This window comes from Nipponia nippon, unplaced genomic scaffold (assembly GCF_047370975.1).
Source record: "Nipponia nippon isolate SJK-2023a ecotype South Korea unplaced genomic scaffold, ASM4737097v1 scaffold_6, whole genome shotgun sequence".
NCBI lineage: Eukaryota > Metazoa > Chordata > Aves > Pelecaniformes > Threskiornithidae > Nipponia > Nipponia nippon.
In genome coordinates, this window is record NW_028262380.1 from 45,381,147 (window position 1) to 45,397,106 (window position 15,960).

The 15,960-nt window shown below is 36.7% G+C and overlaps 1 protein-coding gene across 2 annotated transcripts in view; it reads left to right on the forward strand.

Moving 5' to 3' along the window:
* Positions 1–15,960, forward strand: part of FSTL5 (follistatin like 5) — a 326,873-nt gene that overhangs the window by 216,323 nt on the left and 94,590 nt on the right. For both annotated transcript variants that reach the window (XM_087737586.1, XM_087737587.1), the window contains exon 7: positions 4,708–4,874. In XM_087737586.1, the coding sequence (XP_087593712.1) occupies positions 4,708–4,874 (167 nt within the window). The remainder of the gene's footprint in view (positions 1–4,707; positions 4,875–15,960) is intronic.

The window sequence follows — 15,960 nt, forward strand, 5'->3', positions numbered from 1 at the left end:
GGGTTGAGGAGTTTGCAGAACGGCTGTAGCAACCAGGAGATTTGTCAAACCCTTTCACCCATCTAACGCACATTCCTTGACCAGTGCAGGAGCATTTGTAATTGTCTGTAACCTATTCTGTTGTCCACATCTCCTAACCATATCTCAAGCTTTTATTTAGATGAGTTTCTTTCATTTTTTTGTTAGCCTTTCTCCCCTCTATCTGAAAGAACGTATCCAGTGACTTTTTGTAGTTGAAAACCAGGGATGTGTCAGACTGATAATGCATCTGGAGGAGTTACAAACAAACTCATTACTACAGTATACCATAGTAGAGCATTCACACTTCTGATAATGGCAAGCTATAAAAGTTAAAACATACTGGCTACTTATATATAATATTACTGCTCTGTAAACAACAATATCAATTTTTTTTTTCCTTGGTGTTGGTATTAGTAACTGAATTCATTTCACTTCCAATTTTTCTAAACCTTTACTCTGCTTTTTCATTTAAAATGAAATAAATACAACATGTGAGACTAAACTTCAAAGAATTATCATTGCTCTACAACGGCAACATGGAGAGAAAGCTAGGAGTCATCCTAGCAGGTGATATCTCCCAGTGCCATGGCTTCAGTCTCTGGCAAAAAAGTATTTGCTCTCAGAACCACATTTGTTTCTTTCAGGGAGGAAAGAAGGGATAGTAAATGCATCATTTAGTTCCTGGGCCTATCTTTTCTGTTTCCAAAGGAATTTCATGGAGCCTGGGCTCTGAGAGAGGTGCTGCCCTGTGCACCTCAGAACGCTTTGCACACACCACGCACTTCCCCCTATACAAGTGTCTGCCTCTTCCACCCTGGCTGCAGGCGGTTCATGAACAAGGATTTTCAGGGAGTTACCTGTCAAAGAGCTCTGCTCCAGGTACTGCTCTGTAGGCTTAGGGCTTTTCGGATTGGGTGGTTCTTTTTGTTTTCTCAATAAGGAGAAAATATATGCAATATCTTTATTTTTAGAAAATAAGAAAAGTTACAATATAACATATATAATATTTTTCCTATGAAATAATCATTTTAAATATACATAATTTTGTAATATGTGAAGTTTTTTTACTTAAACATTGTTCAGTATTTTGTGGGAAATCAGTGATTCTAGTGCATTTATTAGAGTGAGGGTTTTTTCATTACTTTTAAGAAATGTGCAATATCAGCGCATTGACCAGTTCCAGGTAGGACAACTGTTTCTTAATTTTATGAAAATTTTCATTTGGATGTTTTATTACAATATAGGCGTGTGATAGAAGTTTTAAATGGAATATAAGAATATTGTCTTGAAGATTGAGAATTATTTAAATAATTCTTAGGGAATTCCTCTGGTAAAATTAGTGTTATCGTCTTTCGTTATTATTATTATCATCATCATCATCATGTGTAGCAAGGCTATCATTACTATTAAAAATAAGATAGTTTAAAAAAAATAAAAATCAGATGAACTGTTAGTGTCAACAAAATAATACAGTAATGCCTCTATTTTGATTTCAGAATACCGTCTTTGCTAAGGTAGCTAATGTTAAGTTTTACGTTTGATAGATGTTCCCTTTTCTAGTGTTGCACTCTAATTAAAGTTATAAACATGTCTATAACAGTTACTGGCCTTCTGTATACAGGCATCCATAGTAATACTGGAGTTAATTGAAAAAAGACTTTGAAATATTGTAGAATTTAAATTGGCTATCTCAGTTTATCATGTGAAGATTAGCATTTTTCATAGAGGGCCCTATAGCACACAAGCTGATTTCATGATCATTACTTCATGACTTTCCTAAGTTAAATAGTGACTTTGGAAAAATGCAGATAATTACCCCTTTATAAATGGAGTATCAGAGTATTTATCTACCTTTTGAGATCTTTGCATAGTGAATTCAATAAAGAAGCAAAATATTTGTACTATCAGTTGTCTACCAGAAGTTTTGAATCATTTCGTAGCCATGCAGGTATGTCTCAGGAAGTCTGCATGATATTGTCCCTATAGGACGTAGGAGCTGAAATGCTTCTGATGCAGTAAATTTTAAAAACTACAGTAAATAGCACAATATTAGACTTAATGCCTTCATTTCCTTTTCCTTAATGTAAAAAATTGTGTCAGATAATACATCTAGTTAGAAAAAAATGAGTCAACCTCACTTCTGCATGTCTGGTGGGCAGTATCACTTGAGTTTTGAGTCAAAGAACATTTGTTCTGGAAAAGAAAAGAATCGGGGTTTTTTGGTCTAAATATAAAATTAATATTTTTTAATCACATAAAATTGAACCATTGAGTTTAATTATAGAACAACAAAGCTTTCTTTCCTGAAGATATTAAGATGCCTCTCTGAACATAGAATCATAGAATGCTTTGGGATGGAAGGGACCTGTAAAGGCCATCTAGTCCATCCCCCCTGCAACTGTCAGGGACATCTACAACTAGGTCAGGTTGCTCAGAGCCCCATCCAGCCTGGCCTTGAATGTTTCCAAGGATGGGGCGTCTACCACCTCTCTGGGCAGCCCGTTCCCGTGTTTCACCACCCTCATTGTAAAAAATTTCTTCCTTATATCTACCCTCTGAAGTCTGAATCTACCCTCTTTTAGTTTAAAACCGTTACCCCTTGTCCTGTCGCTACTGGCCCTGCTAAAAGGTCTGTCCCCATCTTTCTTTCAAGCCCCCTTTAAGTATTGAAAAGCTGCAATAAGGTCACCCCACAGCCTTCTCTTCTCCAGGCTGAACAACCCCAGCTCTTTCAGACTTTCCTCGTAGCAGAGGTGAATGATGCTTGCATTTTGAAGGGGGAAAAAAAAAAAAAATTGTGTTAATTACAAAGTATTGCTTTTATGAGGCTAAAAAGAACCTATAAAGGATCTTAGCTTTCTTATAGGTTGCTGCTTTGCTATAATGGAACGATTACTCTTCTCTCTTACATGAAAGTAATTTAGTAATTAAAAGAGAATAAATACATGATGCCTTTTGTAGTTTACTTTAAAAATAAAAGACAAAAAACCTACAGATTTTTCATGCTTTAGCAGCTGAGTGGAAAAATTGCTATTTGGATGACCTTCAGTTCCTATATAGCTCTTTTGTCTAATATGACAAAATCCTTATAAATGTAGAATTTTAATAGGTTATGTTTAATTGGGAACACCACAAGTGAAAAGACAGCTCTCAGCTGTTCAGCCTCTAACCTATAGGCAATTACACAAGGTGGAAGAGTATACAGTGTCATCAAATTAATGTGTATCATTCTTTTTTTATGCAAGTGTCCAAATGAGTTGTGGGACGTAGAAGTGAAGTGGCTTTCTATTAATATTAGAGCTGTTTAGTACATAGATTAGCAAGGAAAGTTTCAAGGTCTGGACTCCCATCACATGTGTCTAAATTTTTAAAAGATTATTTGAAATCTTGAATAATGATGAACTTCTGTTTAACCTGAAAAATGAGAATTTTTTTCCCTTGGATTGACATGAACATGAATGCTCACATAATTTTTTTTTTCTTGTTGAAATTTGTTCAGTTACTTTGGTTTTAGTTTGTGTTATGGTACAAAAGTAGTTACTGAAGTCACGCATTATTTTTCTTGCAATATGAAATACCGGAGGCAATCAAAAATAGGGGAAGATGTATTTGAGTTAATTTTCTTCCTACTAGCTGGTATAGTGCTGTGGTTTGGATTTAGTATGAGAATAATGTTGGTAACACACCGATGTTTCAGTTGTTGCTAAGTAGTGCTTACACCAGTCAAGGACTTTTCAGCTTCCCATGCCCTGCCAGTGAGAAGCCGGGAGGGGGCACAGCCAGGACAGCTGACTCAGACAACGAAAGGGCTATGCCATATGCCATACCGTATGGCGTCATGCTCAGTATATAAACTGGGGGGAGTTGCCTGGGGGGGCATCGATTGCTGCTCGGGGACTGGCTTGGCATCAGTCAGCGGGTGGTGAGTGGTTGTATCAGTTGTTTTTCCTGGGTTTTCTTCCTCTCTTTGTTGTCATTTTCCTTTTCATATTATTATTATTGTTGTTGTTGTTATTATTATTGTTAGATTTCAATTATGAAACTGTTCTTATCTCAACCCACGAGTTTTCTTACTTTTGCCCTTCCGATTCTCTCCCCCATCCCACTGGGAGGGGGAGCAAGCGGCTGTGTGGCGCATAGTTGCTGGCTGGGGTTAAACCACAATGCTGGCTTACCAGAAGAGAAATCTTATACTTTAATTTTATATTCTGAATGCAGAATTCACTTTGTTGTCCATTTCAGTCTCAGTCCTGTCTGTTTTGTACTCTGAGCTCTGTTTGTATTTTTTTTTTCTGAAAATGAACTCATGTTAATGACTCTTAGAGCAGTACTGCCATCTTAGTTCAGACGGAGGTGCTGACTACTCTGCTGCATTGGCTTTAACTGTCAAATAACTTCCAGTGTCTGACTCTGGATACACTGTCATGTTTATTACAGTCTTATCTCTGAAATTCATTTTCATGTTAAATGCTTCTCTTCTTACAGGGTGATACTTGTCAGTCAATTTAATTGAAATGTCGTGCTGACCTTTATTTGAAATACTCTGAACTTCCTGTGGTTGTTGGAAGTTCTTTTTGCTTTGATTCCAATTAAAATCCTTAAATTACCAGTGTACAAAAAGTGCATGCTAATTAACCTTATGAAACTGCCTGCTAATTAATCTTACAAACAATATCTCTTTTGCAGAGGTAGTTCAGCTGAGTCTGCCTGAAGATCAAAAACTAAGCACCACTGCAGCAACAGTGGGACAAAGTGCTGTCTTAAGTTGTGCGATCCAGGGAACTCCGAGACCTCCCATCATCTGGAAGAGGAACAATGTCATTCTGAATAGCTTAGATTTGGAAGATATCAATGTAAGTAAGAGAAAGCTCTATTTAACAATTTCTTATCAAAACTTTTCATAAAGAATGGAAAAGTGATATGTAACAAGCTGCATACTCCTGATGTTTCAAAGAAAACAAATGGAAATTATATGCCTGCCAAACTCAGTCTTTTATTTTGCTGTGTATTCAAACCCTTGTTGTTAAATATAGAGAAAACATGTTTCACTGAATAATCATTTAAAAGAATAAATATAGCAATAAAAGCACGTGAGGACAAGTCGCAGCCCAAAATACAGTCAGCATTATACATTCAGGATTATACAGTCTTCAAACATCTAAAAGAAAAACGAAATCTGTGAAATGGACGTTTTAAGAAATGCATAGTGATGTAGTATGAATCGATCATAATAATAACCTTTTCTTCTAGTAATTCAATAAGTATGTATTTTTTCTAAAATAAGGATTTTACTACAAAATTGATTGTTTTACTCATTCCTCCAAATATTCAGCAGTGTATATGGTACTTCTCAAAGAATCACCAGTGAATATTAGTATAACATAGAAATCTTTTTTTTAGGAAGGCGAAATAGAAAATGAGAAACATAATTGCATCCTCTGACAAAACTCTAAAAATACGCTTTCAGCTGTATTTTGTTTGCTTGTGGGTATGCTTGCTTTGCTTTGGCCATTTTATATTAGCAAAGTTATAAATGTGGACAAACCATTACATTGGGAGTTGTGCTTGCTGTCTGACTCAAGTAAGTCTGAAATCACTGGAACTGTTACATGTGTGGAATAGCGCCACAACCAAATATCTAGTTGGATTATCTTTATTTCGTTTTCTTATGAATGCTTTTATTTCTAAGGTGGCAATTGTACTTGCACATCACCTTTGTTTTGATTGCTGTTTTTACATTAGTTCTGTTTGTATATTGAGCTTCCTCACAGTGGTGCTTTGTAAAATAAGGGGCAATTTCAAAGCTCATCTTGCTTGAATGGTACCTTTGAGTTACTTGAGAGGCTTAGGATAAAACCAGCATCCTCTGAGAAGTTCTCAGTTAAATAAGTGTTGCTTTTGTTAGTTTGGTATTAACCATAGGACTGACATTCAAAAGTGTCTTACCCACGTTCAAAACCTCCTTTCTGCAATATTTGTTAGCTTTCTAAATAAATATTCATGATGCTCTTAAATAATGATTTGGAGTTCTTACTAATCACTTCTAAGTATAAGACATGGCATGAGCTGTAGCTAGAAACAGGAACATGCATCTGGACACAGAGAAATAAAAGGGAAATGATGAATGGAAATAATGAGGCTAACAGCTCAGTTTCAAACTGAAAGGTTCAGTTGCCTGTATTTGCAGATGTGAAAAGAGCAAGTGTTTTCAAAGCCTGATACATACATTTTGAGTATGAAAACAAAAAAAGAAAAAAAAACAACAAAAAACAACGAGAAACCAATAGAGAAACTTCTTCTGCTGGGTGCAGGTGCCTAGGTGTTGGCAGCAGGGGGCTGCAGAGATGGCCTCTGAGGGAAGAGGCCAGGGGCTGCCCCGTGTCCGACACAGCCAGTTCTCGATGGTTCCAATGGACCCACCGCAGGGCACAGCTGAACCCCTTGCCACACTTGTGGCACCTCTGGGAAAACGTTTGAAAAAGGGGGAAAAAACACCAGAGAGAGAGAGTAGTAGAGAACAAAAAGAGCTGGAGGAGCAGGAGGTGCTCCACGGTGGAGCAGATATCCACAGCAGCCACACTGGAGCAGGTTTATCTTGAAGGACTTCAGCCCATGGAGAGTCCTGGCTGGAGCAGACAAAAAGGATGAGGAGAAAGGAGACCCAAAGAGAAACTGCTGTGTACTGACCATACCCCTCCAACCTTCTGCACCACTCAGGCGGAAGGTAAAGGAGTTGGGAGTGAAGGAATGAAGCTGAGCCTGGGGAAGGGAGTAGGAAAGCTGTTGTTTTAATAATGTATGTCTTTTTGTTTCCCACTGTCCGAATTAGTAATTACTTGTTTATTTTAGTTGGCAATGAATTAAGCTAAATTTCCCAAGGTTGAATCTGGTTTGCCCACCATGGTAATTAGTAAGCAATCTCCCTGTCTTTATCTCAACCCATGAGGTTTCTCATTCCTGTTCCTCGTATTTTCTCCCCCTGTCCTGCTGTGGGGGGTGGAGGGGGAATGAGTAAGCGAGCAGCTGGGTGGGAGTTTGGCTATTAGCCAGGGCCAATCTAGCACACTTCTGAAGTACTTATCACAGCTGGAAGAGAGTTGAGTGTGGAAGTTTTGAAGACTTATGGGATGCCCAATTTGAAGTCAGATTGCAGTGGTGATCAGACATTCAAAGCAAAGTTGAGATGCTAGAATTGGCCCGATTTGTTTGTATTTAACAGGAGAGGAGGAATGTGTGACAGTGTACTGGATTGACAACCCACAACCATAAAAAGAAAGGCCTGCACAGTGTTACCTGAGTGCTGGGATGATGTCTGTGTGTGCATTTTGTGTACAGGTACAGTAAGAACTGTAAAGGGAGTAAAAGCTTCCAGTGACAGGAGCCTGTAATTCTGAAGATGAATGTATTCATCGTTTATTTGTTAGATTAAGAAAAACAAACAAACTGGAATGCTTGGAAGTCTTTTTAAGGAAAAATTATGTTATAGCTTAGTCCCTTAATATTAACAGTTTAGTTATGATTCAAATATAGAAAGAGAATGACAGATCCAATATCCATGGAGTGAGGCACTAAAATTAATAGCACTCAAATCTATATAGGTGATATGCATCTAATATGTCTTTGTAGATTAACAAAGGGTGGAAGAAAGAGTTAATGGAGTCTGGATACAAAAAAAAGAATGGACATAAAGACATTGAGTTAAATTGGTCCTCAGAGTCTCTTTTCTTCAAAATTTATTTTACATGTTTCACTGTTTACACTGATTTTATCCCTCTGTATTTATTTCTAGACCTTCCCTTGGTCTGTTTCTTTTTTTTCTTCCATATTTCTTTGGTCATTCCATGCCTTTCTGAACCTTGTTCATCATATATTCCCTCTTTGGTTCTTACAGTTTCACATTTGCTTAAAGGTTGTTATGTAGCCATAATTTAGTATCCATTCAGGCAACGCAATAAAAATAAAACCTTGGGGAAAAGAAAAATAATTGGGCAAAAAAGAATGTTGTTTTATATTTCACTATGGAAAATTAATTTAGTACTTAAATATTAACTTCAAAGGAACAAATGCAGAGGGAAACATAGTGTGCTCCAGTTTATGTTGCATTTTAACCACCAAAGAATGTATTGTACTTATTCAGGCAGTTTTAAACATTCAAAACCCCTAAGTCCTTGTATAATTTAAGCTGTCCCCAGAGGCAATGTGTTCTTGGCTTAACTATGGCTATATTATAAACTCCAGTCATGTTTGCCTAACTCTGGGAATTACTAATTTACTCAGTTATACAAGAACTACATTTGTGCATCTCAAGACTAATAATGTTGTGTAAATAGTAGTACACTTTCTGAGAAAACATGACAAGCACTGACTTGGGAAGATAGATAAATATTTTTTTTCAGCAAAATGCATCAGAGATCATCATAACCAGAAGTCAGCACATACATAGGAAACCAATCAGACTAAGCAGTAGTGACAATGTGATTTGTAAATCATAGCAAGTGCTCATACTTAGAAGTTAAGTTTTTGCACTATGCAGTTCTCAATATGAGTTAAGCTATTTGCTTCAGGGAGGGACAGACTCAGACCAATATAACGTTCTAGTGTTTTGCCAAATGGAAAAATGCAACAAGAAGCGGCAAAAGAGTCCAAGCCTAAACTCAAATTGTGACTGTTGAATTTCTATTTTGTTGAAAAATAATCTACTCTTCTGAAAGTATACAGGATATACGTCTAAGGCTGTCAACTGTGGAGTGGCTAAGAGCCAGTCTTAAATAATGAATAGTGTTACATACTCTTAAGACATTTTAAAGAAATGTTAAGAAACACTGTTTGACTTTCAAAGGTTGATAATGAAAACTGTATTTAAGTAGTGCATTTAAAACACGATAAAATAATTTAGAGAATGCTATCGAGTGTGTGGTCAGATATTAATAACGTTACTGATAATATCCAGTTGGTAATTTTAGAAGTCCTTAGTACTCCTCAAGTCTTCTTATGGTACTTATGACTACTATTTATGGAAGTAATGCATCTTGCTACTGATCTTTCTCTTATTGAAGCTGATGGGAGTCAGGGATAATCAGCATCCATCTGAATGAAGCCATGAAAAATTGTATGCCTCTGCAAATTTTACTTAACTTAAATTGTAATCTAATTGTGCTGTGACTCACTACAGAACTGATATCACTGGGCATTTTGCTGATATTTTAGTACACATCTAGAAAGGCTTTTTTTCCTGCTGTTATCCTGCATCTTAAATTTCTTATCTGTCTTCCCACTTACCTCTTTGAATGTGGTTTACCTAACTTATAACTCATTATAGAAAATAATTCTCACTTATGGAAAATTTAAAAATAGCATTTTTTTCCCATATGCGGTACATATTACTTTTTTTTTCATGTTAATTCATTCACTTTTTTAACAGTTCTTGTATCTCACTTTATTCTTTTTCTGACCTTTTCCTTCAGTTTTGCCTTCAGCTTCTTCCCTATACCTGTCAGCAATCACACTTTTCTTACAAGGTGTCTGCCCTTTGTTCTTACATTTATACATAATCTACTTAGATGACTTGTCCACAGGTAAAGTTTAACATCTGCTAACATACTTAAATTAGTAATTTTTTAAAAGAGTGTAGTTCGACTTTGACTTTTTGATAAAAGCTCATGCTATCTTTCTTTAGACTACCTTCACGGGAAGCATGTAATATTTCCATTTTGGGGTATTTGAAGTTATGTTATAGATTATCTTTCTCACAAAACTTCTCATTTGTTCATCTTGTTAAAATTAATTTACAGATTACAGTTTTCACCTTTTTGGTATCATTCAACAGTCTGCATTCTCTTCGTGATATATTTTCCCCCTTCCCTGCCCCCAACAACAAACACAACCCCAAAACACCATAATGGAGATGCCATTAAAAGCTAATAACCTCTGAAAGAACATGTTCCCTTCCATTCTGGAGAGTTCTGCTCAGCAATTGATGACAGAAATGTTTTCAGATTGTCCAAAATGATAAGCATATTTCTTAGAAAGGACTCCTGACATCTGCCCTTTTCTTTTCCTTCCAACTTCTCACCCTTCCCCTCCCCCCCTTTTTTTTAATCTTAAGAAAATTCTCAGGAGAACCTCATGAATTATTCCCTTTCACATTGTCTTCTCCCATGGGATAGTATGGACCTACACACAAACTTCTCTTTATGCATGGTTAAATTATTCTTAGTATGACACAGTTATGACTTTAAGGCAATGGTCATAAATAGAAATGCCCTGTTTTCCACGAATTTATTTTTTTGTGTTTGTATTTATGACAGAATCCCAGGTGAGCCAGAAGTGTCAGGGAAATATGCCTCAATCTTTTTTTCTGCTCCCTAAAGGCAACAACTCTTAAAAGTAAATAATCTCAAAAGATTTTATTAGGATATAAACTGGAGGACTTAAATTTAAAGAAAGTGAGGATTAATAGGCAAAACAGAATAGAAATTCAAAATTCATATAAACAGATTTCTTCTTTCTCCGGTGTCCTAAAAGAGGCAATGCCTACTTCCAGGGTTGGCTTCAGTCAACTCAGTAGCTTTCTGAATTGCTGCAGCAAGCTCTGCATGGTCTTGCTTCATTCCTCGGGAGGATTTCATCCTCCCCAAAGCTTTGCCATTGCCCCTCTGATCTTGTGAAGTCTTTGCTGTGACTCCCTCACCCCTGTGTGAGGGAAAGTGTAGGGGTCCTACGACATAAAGGGAACACAAGAACCTCCTTCCTTTCGGCCTTGCCTTCAGAGATGATGCTCCTAACCTCTTCCTTTTTGGAAGCCAGTAACTCGTAGTCCAACAATGAACAACTCAAACCAGTCAGTCATAGTACTGTAGTCAAATAGCTACCAGTCTTGTTCAATACAAAAAAATGTTTCCTGACCAGCTTATTTTGAACTTTCCTTGGTACATAATAGTGGAATTGCAATGCAGCAATTGCAGTGTCATATGTTCTATGTGGTTGAGCGGTATTCTATGTGTGTTACAACCAGGATATATGGAGTTCACTTTAACAGCCTAGTTGCAGGTTTTCCTTAGACATTATGCTTATGACACCTCTTAAACCCATCTGTATAAAACTCTCTCATACATTTTCTACTGAATTTTTAATGAAGTGGTTGGATTTGATTGAGTGACTCGTCAAAGTCAGCATGTTTCTATTTTTATCTGTATTGAATTGCCCTTTATCTGTTACCCAGTCTTTAAGTAGGTTGTATTACTACCTTTTCTCTTCTATTTAATAGGTCAAATACCAATTTTTTTTCTCTATTCCATCTTAAAAGTAAAGTGAAAATAGTTATTGTCAGAGATTCCAATCAGCTTTATCAAATCTCTAATGCTTTTTTATTTACTTATAGATATGCCAAAAGTATTTAATCTTGACCACCAGTGCAATAATTTCATTCATTTCTCTTCCATCCTTTATTTTTCTCTTCCCTTTTTTGGAATCTGATTTTGAGTCCTAATTAATTCTTTAGCAGTGGGATAAATCACACAAAAGTGAAACTGAATACATGTAAGACTTGCACTATTTGGCATGTTTTATTTGTTTTGAATACTGAAGCTATTTTAATATTTATTTTAGTGATGGCATGATGAACACTACTTTAGACTGTGTATCATGTTTTCATGACACTGTAAAGACACATTTAAACCAGGTACTAGTGTTGATCTGTAATCTTCTGGGTTAAGGAAGTACAGTGAAAAAGATTGTGATGAGGTTTCATTCACAAGTACTGATTCCCGTTAAAATAATCTGGACAAATTCTATAACTCTAGCTTAATCGAAGTTATAATACTGCAGAACTTTATGATATGGCTTATTATGTACATCTTTTTATGGTGGGGACTATTTTAACTTTGAGCCAGCTGATGATTCTCTATGAAGAAGCATTAAGAGCCTCATGGGCTTTCTCTCCTCTTGTGCTAGATCAGTCTGCTTCATTTTCTCTTTTAGATATTTTTAGAGCCATGAAGATGATGAAGGGTTTAGAGGGGAAGCCATATGAGGAGAGGCTGAAGTCACTTGGTTTGTTCAGCCTGGAGAAGAGGAGACTGAGGGGAGACCTCATTGCGGTCTACAGCTTCCTCACAAGGGGAAGAGGGGGGGCAGGCACTGATCTCTTCTCCCTGGTGACCAATGACAGGACCCGAGGGAATGGCAGGAAGATATGCCAGGGGAGGTTTAGGTTGGATGTTAGGAAAAGGTTCTTCACCCAGAGGGTGGTGGAACAGGCTCCCCTGGGAGGTAGTCACGGCGCCAAGCCTGACAATATTCCAGAAGCATTTGGACAACGCCCTCAGACATATGGTGTGAATTTTGGGGTTGTCCTATGCAGGGAGAGGAGTTGGATTTGATGATCCTTGTGGGTCCCGTCCAACTCAGGATATTCTATGATTCTGTGATTCTATGATCTTCATTAGAAACAAAAGTGTTGGTTTCGGAGGTGAACAGAATCGTTTTCTGTGGACCATGATCTACTCTCATGCTTTCAACAGTGTAACTGAGATCATGACCTGGTCCTTTTCCTGTCAGAGCAAGAGTGGGGCAAAGTAATAGCTTCTTGCAGACCTGAGTCCCTTGTCTTGCACTACTCATAATTCTGTGTTCTAGAGCTGTTTCTACTAATCATATCCAAAATAGCTGAGTCTGTTAGTATTTTCCTGTTTGTTTTTCTAAAGTTAAAAATGAAAGGCCTTGTGACAGTGAAAGGTGGTAATATAACGTGTACATCCATTCCCCCTTGCCCTGAAGGAATCCTTGAAAACAACCCCAGGCAAGCCATGTTAAACTACCTGGAAGGCAGCACTATTCATTTTTGACATTTACAGACAGAAACTATCAATAAAATAAAAGGGACATTGTGGATTTCTGAATTGATTGGTTCTTCCAAACCAATTTCTTAACATGTTGCATTGCACACATCTTTAGAAGAGTAGCTAAAATGATAGTTCTGTACTCCGAGCTGTTTAACAGGGTCTTCTGTATGAGCTGAAATATATGAATACCAAAGGTGTTCAAAACATCGTTTTTCTTCTTCTCCATAGACATATCTTCCTGTACATTGCAGCTGATTCTGTCTAGTTTCGTTGGGGATTCCAGAATACATCAGTGACACTTTTTTTAGAAATACAGAAATTTCTAAAAGTACACTTAGAATATAAAGACAGCAAATAACAGCTTACTTGATCTACATCATCATTATTTTTGGTAGGCCCCTGCCTGTTCTAAGTTTTCTATTGTAAATACTAATTAGCAGATTCTGTATAAACATGGAAATATTTTAAGGCAGGTGCAGAGCTAGCGATTTATATTAACGTTTTCCTTTCAGCAAGCTGTCTTTTAAATACATTGTGCTTTTTCTACCATATTATTCATTCAAACGTTGTTTGTTATTGTCCTACTGCTGTAGTAACTTTTACTCCTTTTTCAGTGACACTAGAACTTCCATCACACCTACCTTTCTTTTCACTCTTGCCTGTCTTCCCTGTAGTTTAAAAGTAGCAGAAAGCTATTTGATCTATTATTGATTTACTATTTGATCTACTATTGATCTGTGTTATAAGCTGACTTCAGAATTTTTGTAAGCATCTTTTTTCGCTACCATAGCATCTTTTCCCCCCAACCCTTTCTTTTTAGTTCAAACTCACTGTTTTCTCTGTTCTTTTCTGTATATGTATATATAGAGATGCAGGTTATGCCTGCACTCTATATTGCTGGTACTAGGAAATTCAGATTGTGCTATTAATTTCTGATTAGTATATGAAAAAATTTCAGTTTGATATTTATGTGTAGTTATTGACTTACTCTTCTCATTTTTTTCTGCAGTATACATTCCCTCAGCTGGGTGAAAAACAGCATTATTTCTGAATGCTTTTATTACTAGTTACATATTTATTTTTCCAACTTGTCCAGGTCATTTTGCAGTATTTTTGCTATCCTACTAGACTTAATGCTTTCCACAGCTTTGAAAAGAATTGTGTGAAAGAGTTTTATAGGATGCAAAAAGAATGCTAAGCTTTTCAGGTTATTATTTTAGAAAAGAAGTCTCAAAAGAGCAACCTGGACTAGGCTACAGCTAGCAGGAAAGGTCAGTCCTTCTTAAAAGCAGGAGAAAGATGCTTTGTTAATAATGGCCTCCTGTGGCTCACAGCCCTGACTTTCAAATCATTGCTATAGTACATTAAATAGGAGGGCCACATCACCAGTAAAAAGAGTGGTTTGATATCCAAGAGTCTGTTTCACTGAACAGAGAGGCACAATTGCTTAAACATCAAAAAAAGAAACACTTTCTGCCCCTCCCTAACAATCATCCCAGGTGGAAGAGTTAAGATAGGTAGGACATAATTACCTGTTGGGAACTTGGCTCAACTGGCATTTGTAATATTTAAAAAAATAATAATAATTAGAAAAACATCCTCCAGAAGTGTACCAAGGAATTGATTCAGTACTGACTCAAAAAGAAAATCGCCACCCACCTGTAAAGTCACCAGTATGACTACTTGAAACAGTGACACGAAGCAATTTACTTATCCAGATCAAGCCTGCTTAATTTATGACTTCTTACAGGATTACAACAGAAGATGGTATGTCTGCCATGCTTTTCAGATGATGACATTTAAGATTTCTCTGAATCAGACTGCTCAGTGATCTATCTACCCATACTCCCATTACCATTCATATCTAAATTTTACTGATGATCTACTTTAGTACAGACCAATTTCTCTTTCATCACCCGAAGTTCTGTGCCATATATAAATGTTATCACCTTCCTGTGTATTCTTCATTTCTTTGTCATTTTTATACCATTTTTATATAGGCATCTTGATAATCTAGAGCTCCTTTTTCAAAAGCTTGCATTCAGAACTTTTTTTCTATTTTGATATAAGTAACCTTTGTCTCCGTTGCCAAAGTGTTTTCATTATTCTGTTAAAGAGGGAGATAAAATAAACTAAAAGCTTTCCTGAATTTAGTATGAATTATGGCAATGCCTTTTTCTGTTAGTACTTTTAATGGTTCCTGTAGTTTTGCTTGATTTTCATGTAGGTTTCTCTTTCTAGTTCACATCTATATTGCTAAAATGCTGAATTTTAACTGTAGTATATTTTACAGGGTTTTAATAATTTTTATTTGTTTACATTTACCACTATTAATACTGTGACAAATTTACATGTCATGATCTTGAAATCCTTGGAACACTGGAAACATTGGGAACAATTGCTCGGTAAAGCAATGGTGCTCTTTCTCTGTCCATCATCTGGTCATGCTTCAACTCTGAGCTGAAAAGAAAGTCTTGGGGATGGTCATCTCTACAGTCTCCTGGCTATTCTCACCTGGGCTCCTTTTGCCTTTTGTTACATTTGCTGCTCTGTCTTCTCACTCTCATTTTGTCAATGCTTTACAGATGATAAGATTGATACAACCATACAATTTTGCACAGTCTTTGGAACATCTGTATAGTAATGACATTTTGATGGCTACTTGCCTGAGTTGGACTTGTTACATCTGGAGGTGAAAGCTTCCATTTTCTACATTCCAAAACTTTCTGCCAAGCCCTGATGGAGAATCAACTTTTCAGTCTTTCTTGCTCTTCACAGGATTAGGTTTTTCTATGAAGCTCAATCTCGACTCCTTCTAGTCTGATGAAGAATGTAGGAGATGTACTCTTCAAAGTGGGTGGGAATTGCAAAAAGGAAGATGTATTTGTGCACTTGGGGAACAGATGCATCAATGATGTCCATCTAATTCTCCTTTCATGTATGCCTGGCTATTGTAGCACTTAAAACTCCACCCAGAAGTAGAGAACTTGAAACAGTGTTCCTAAATAACGTCTAGTTTAGTTTGGTATAAAAATTTATCCTACCCTAGAGTAAGGAAAATTCAGGTGAATTTACAGAGGATCACTGAATCTGCATT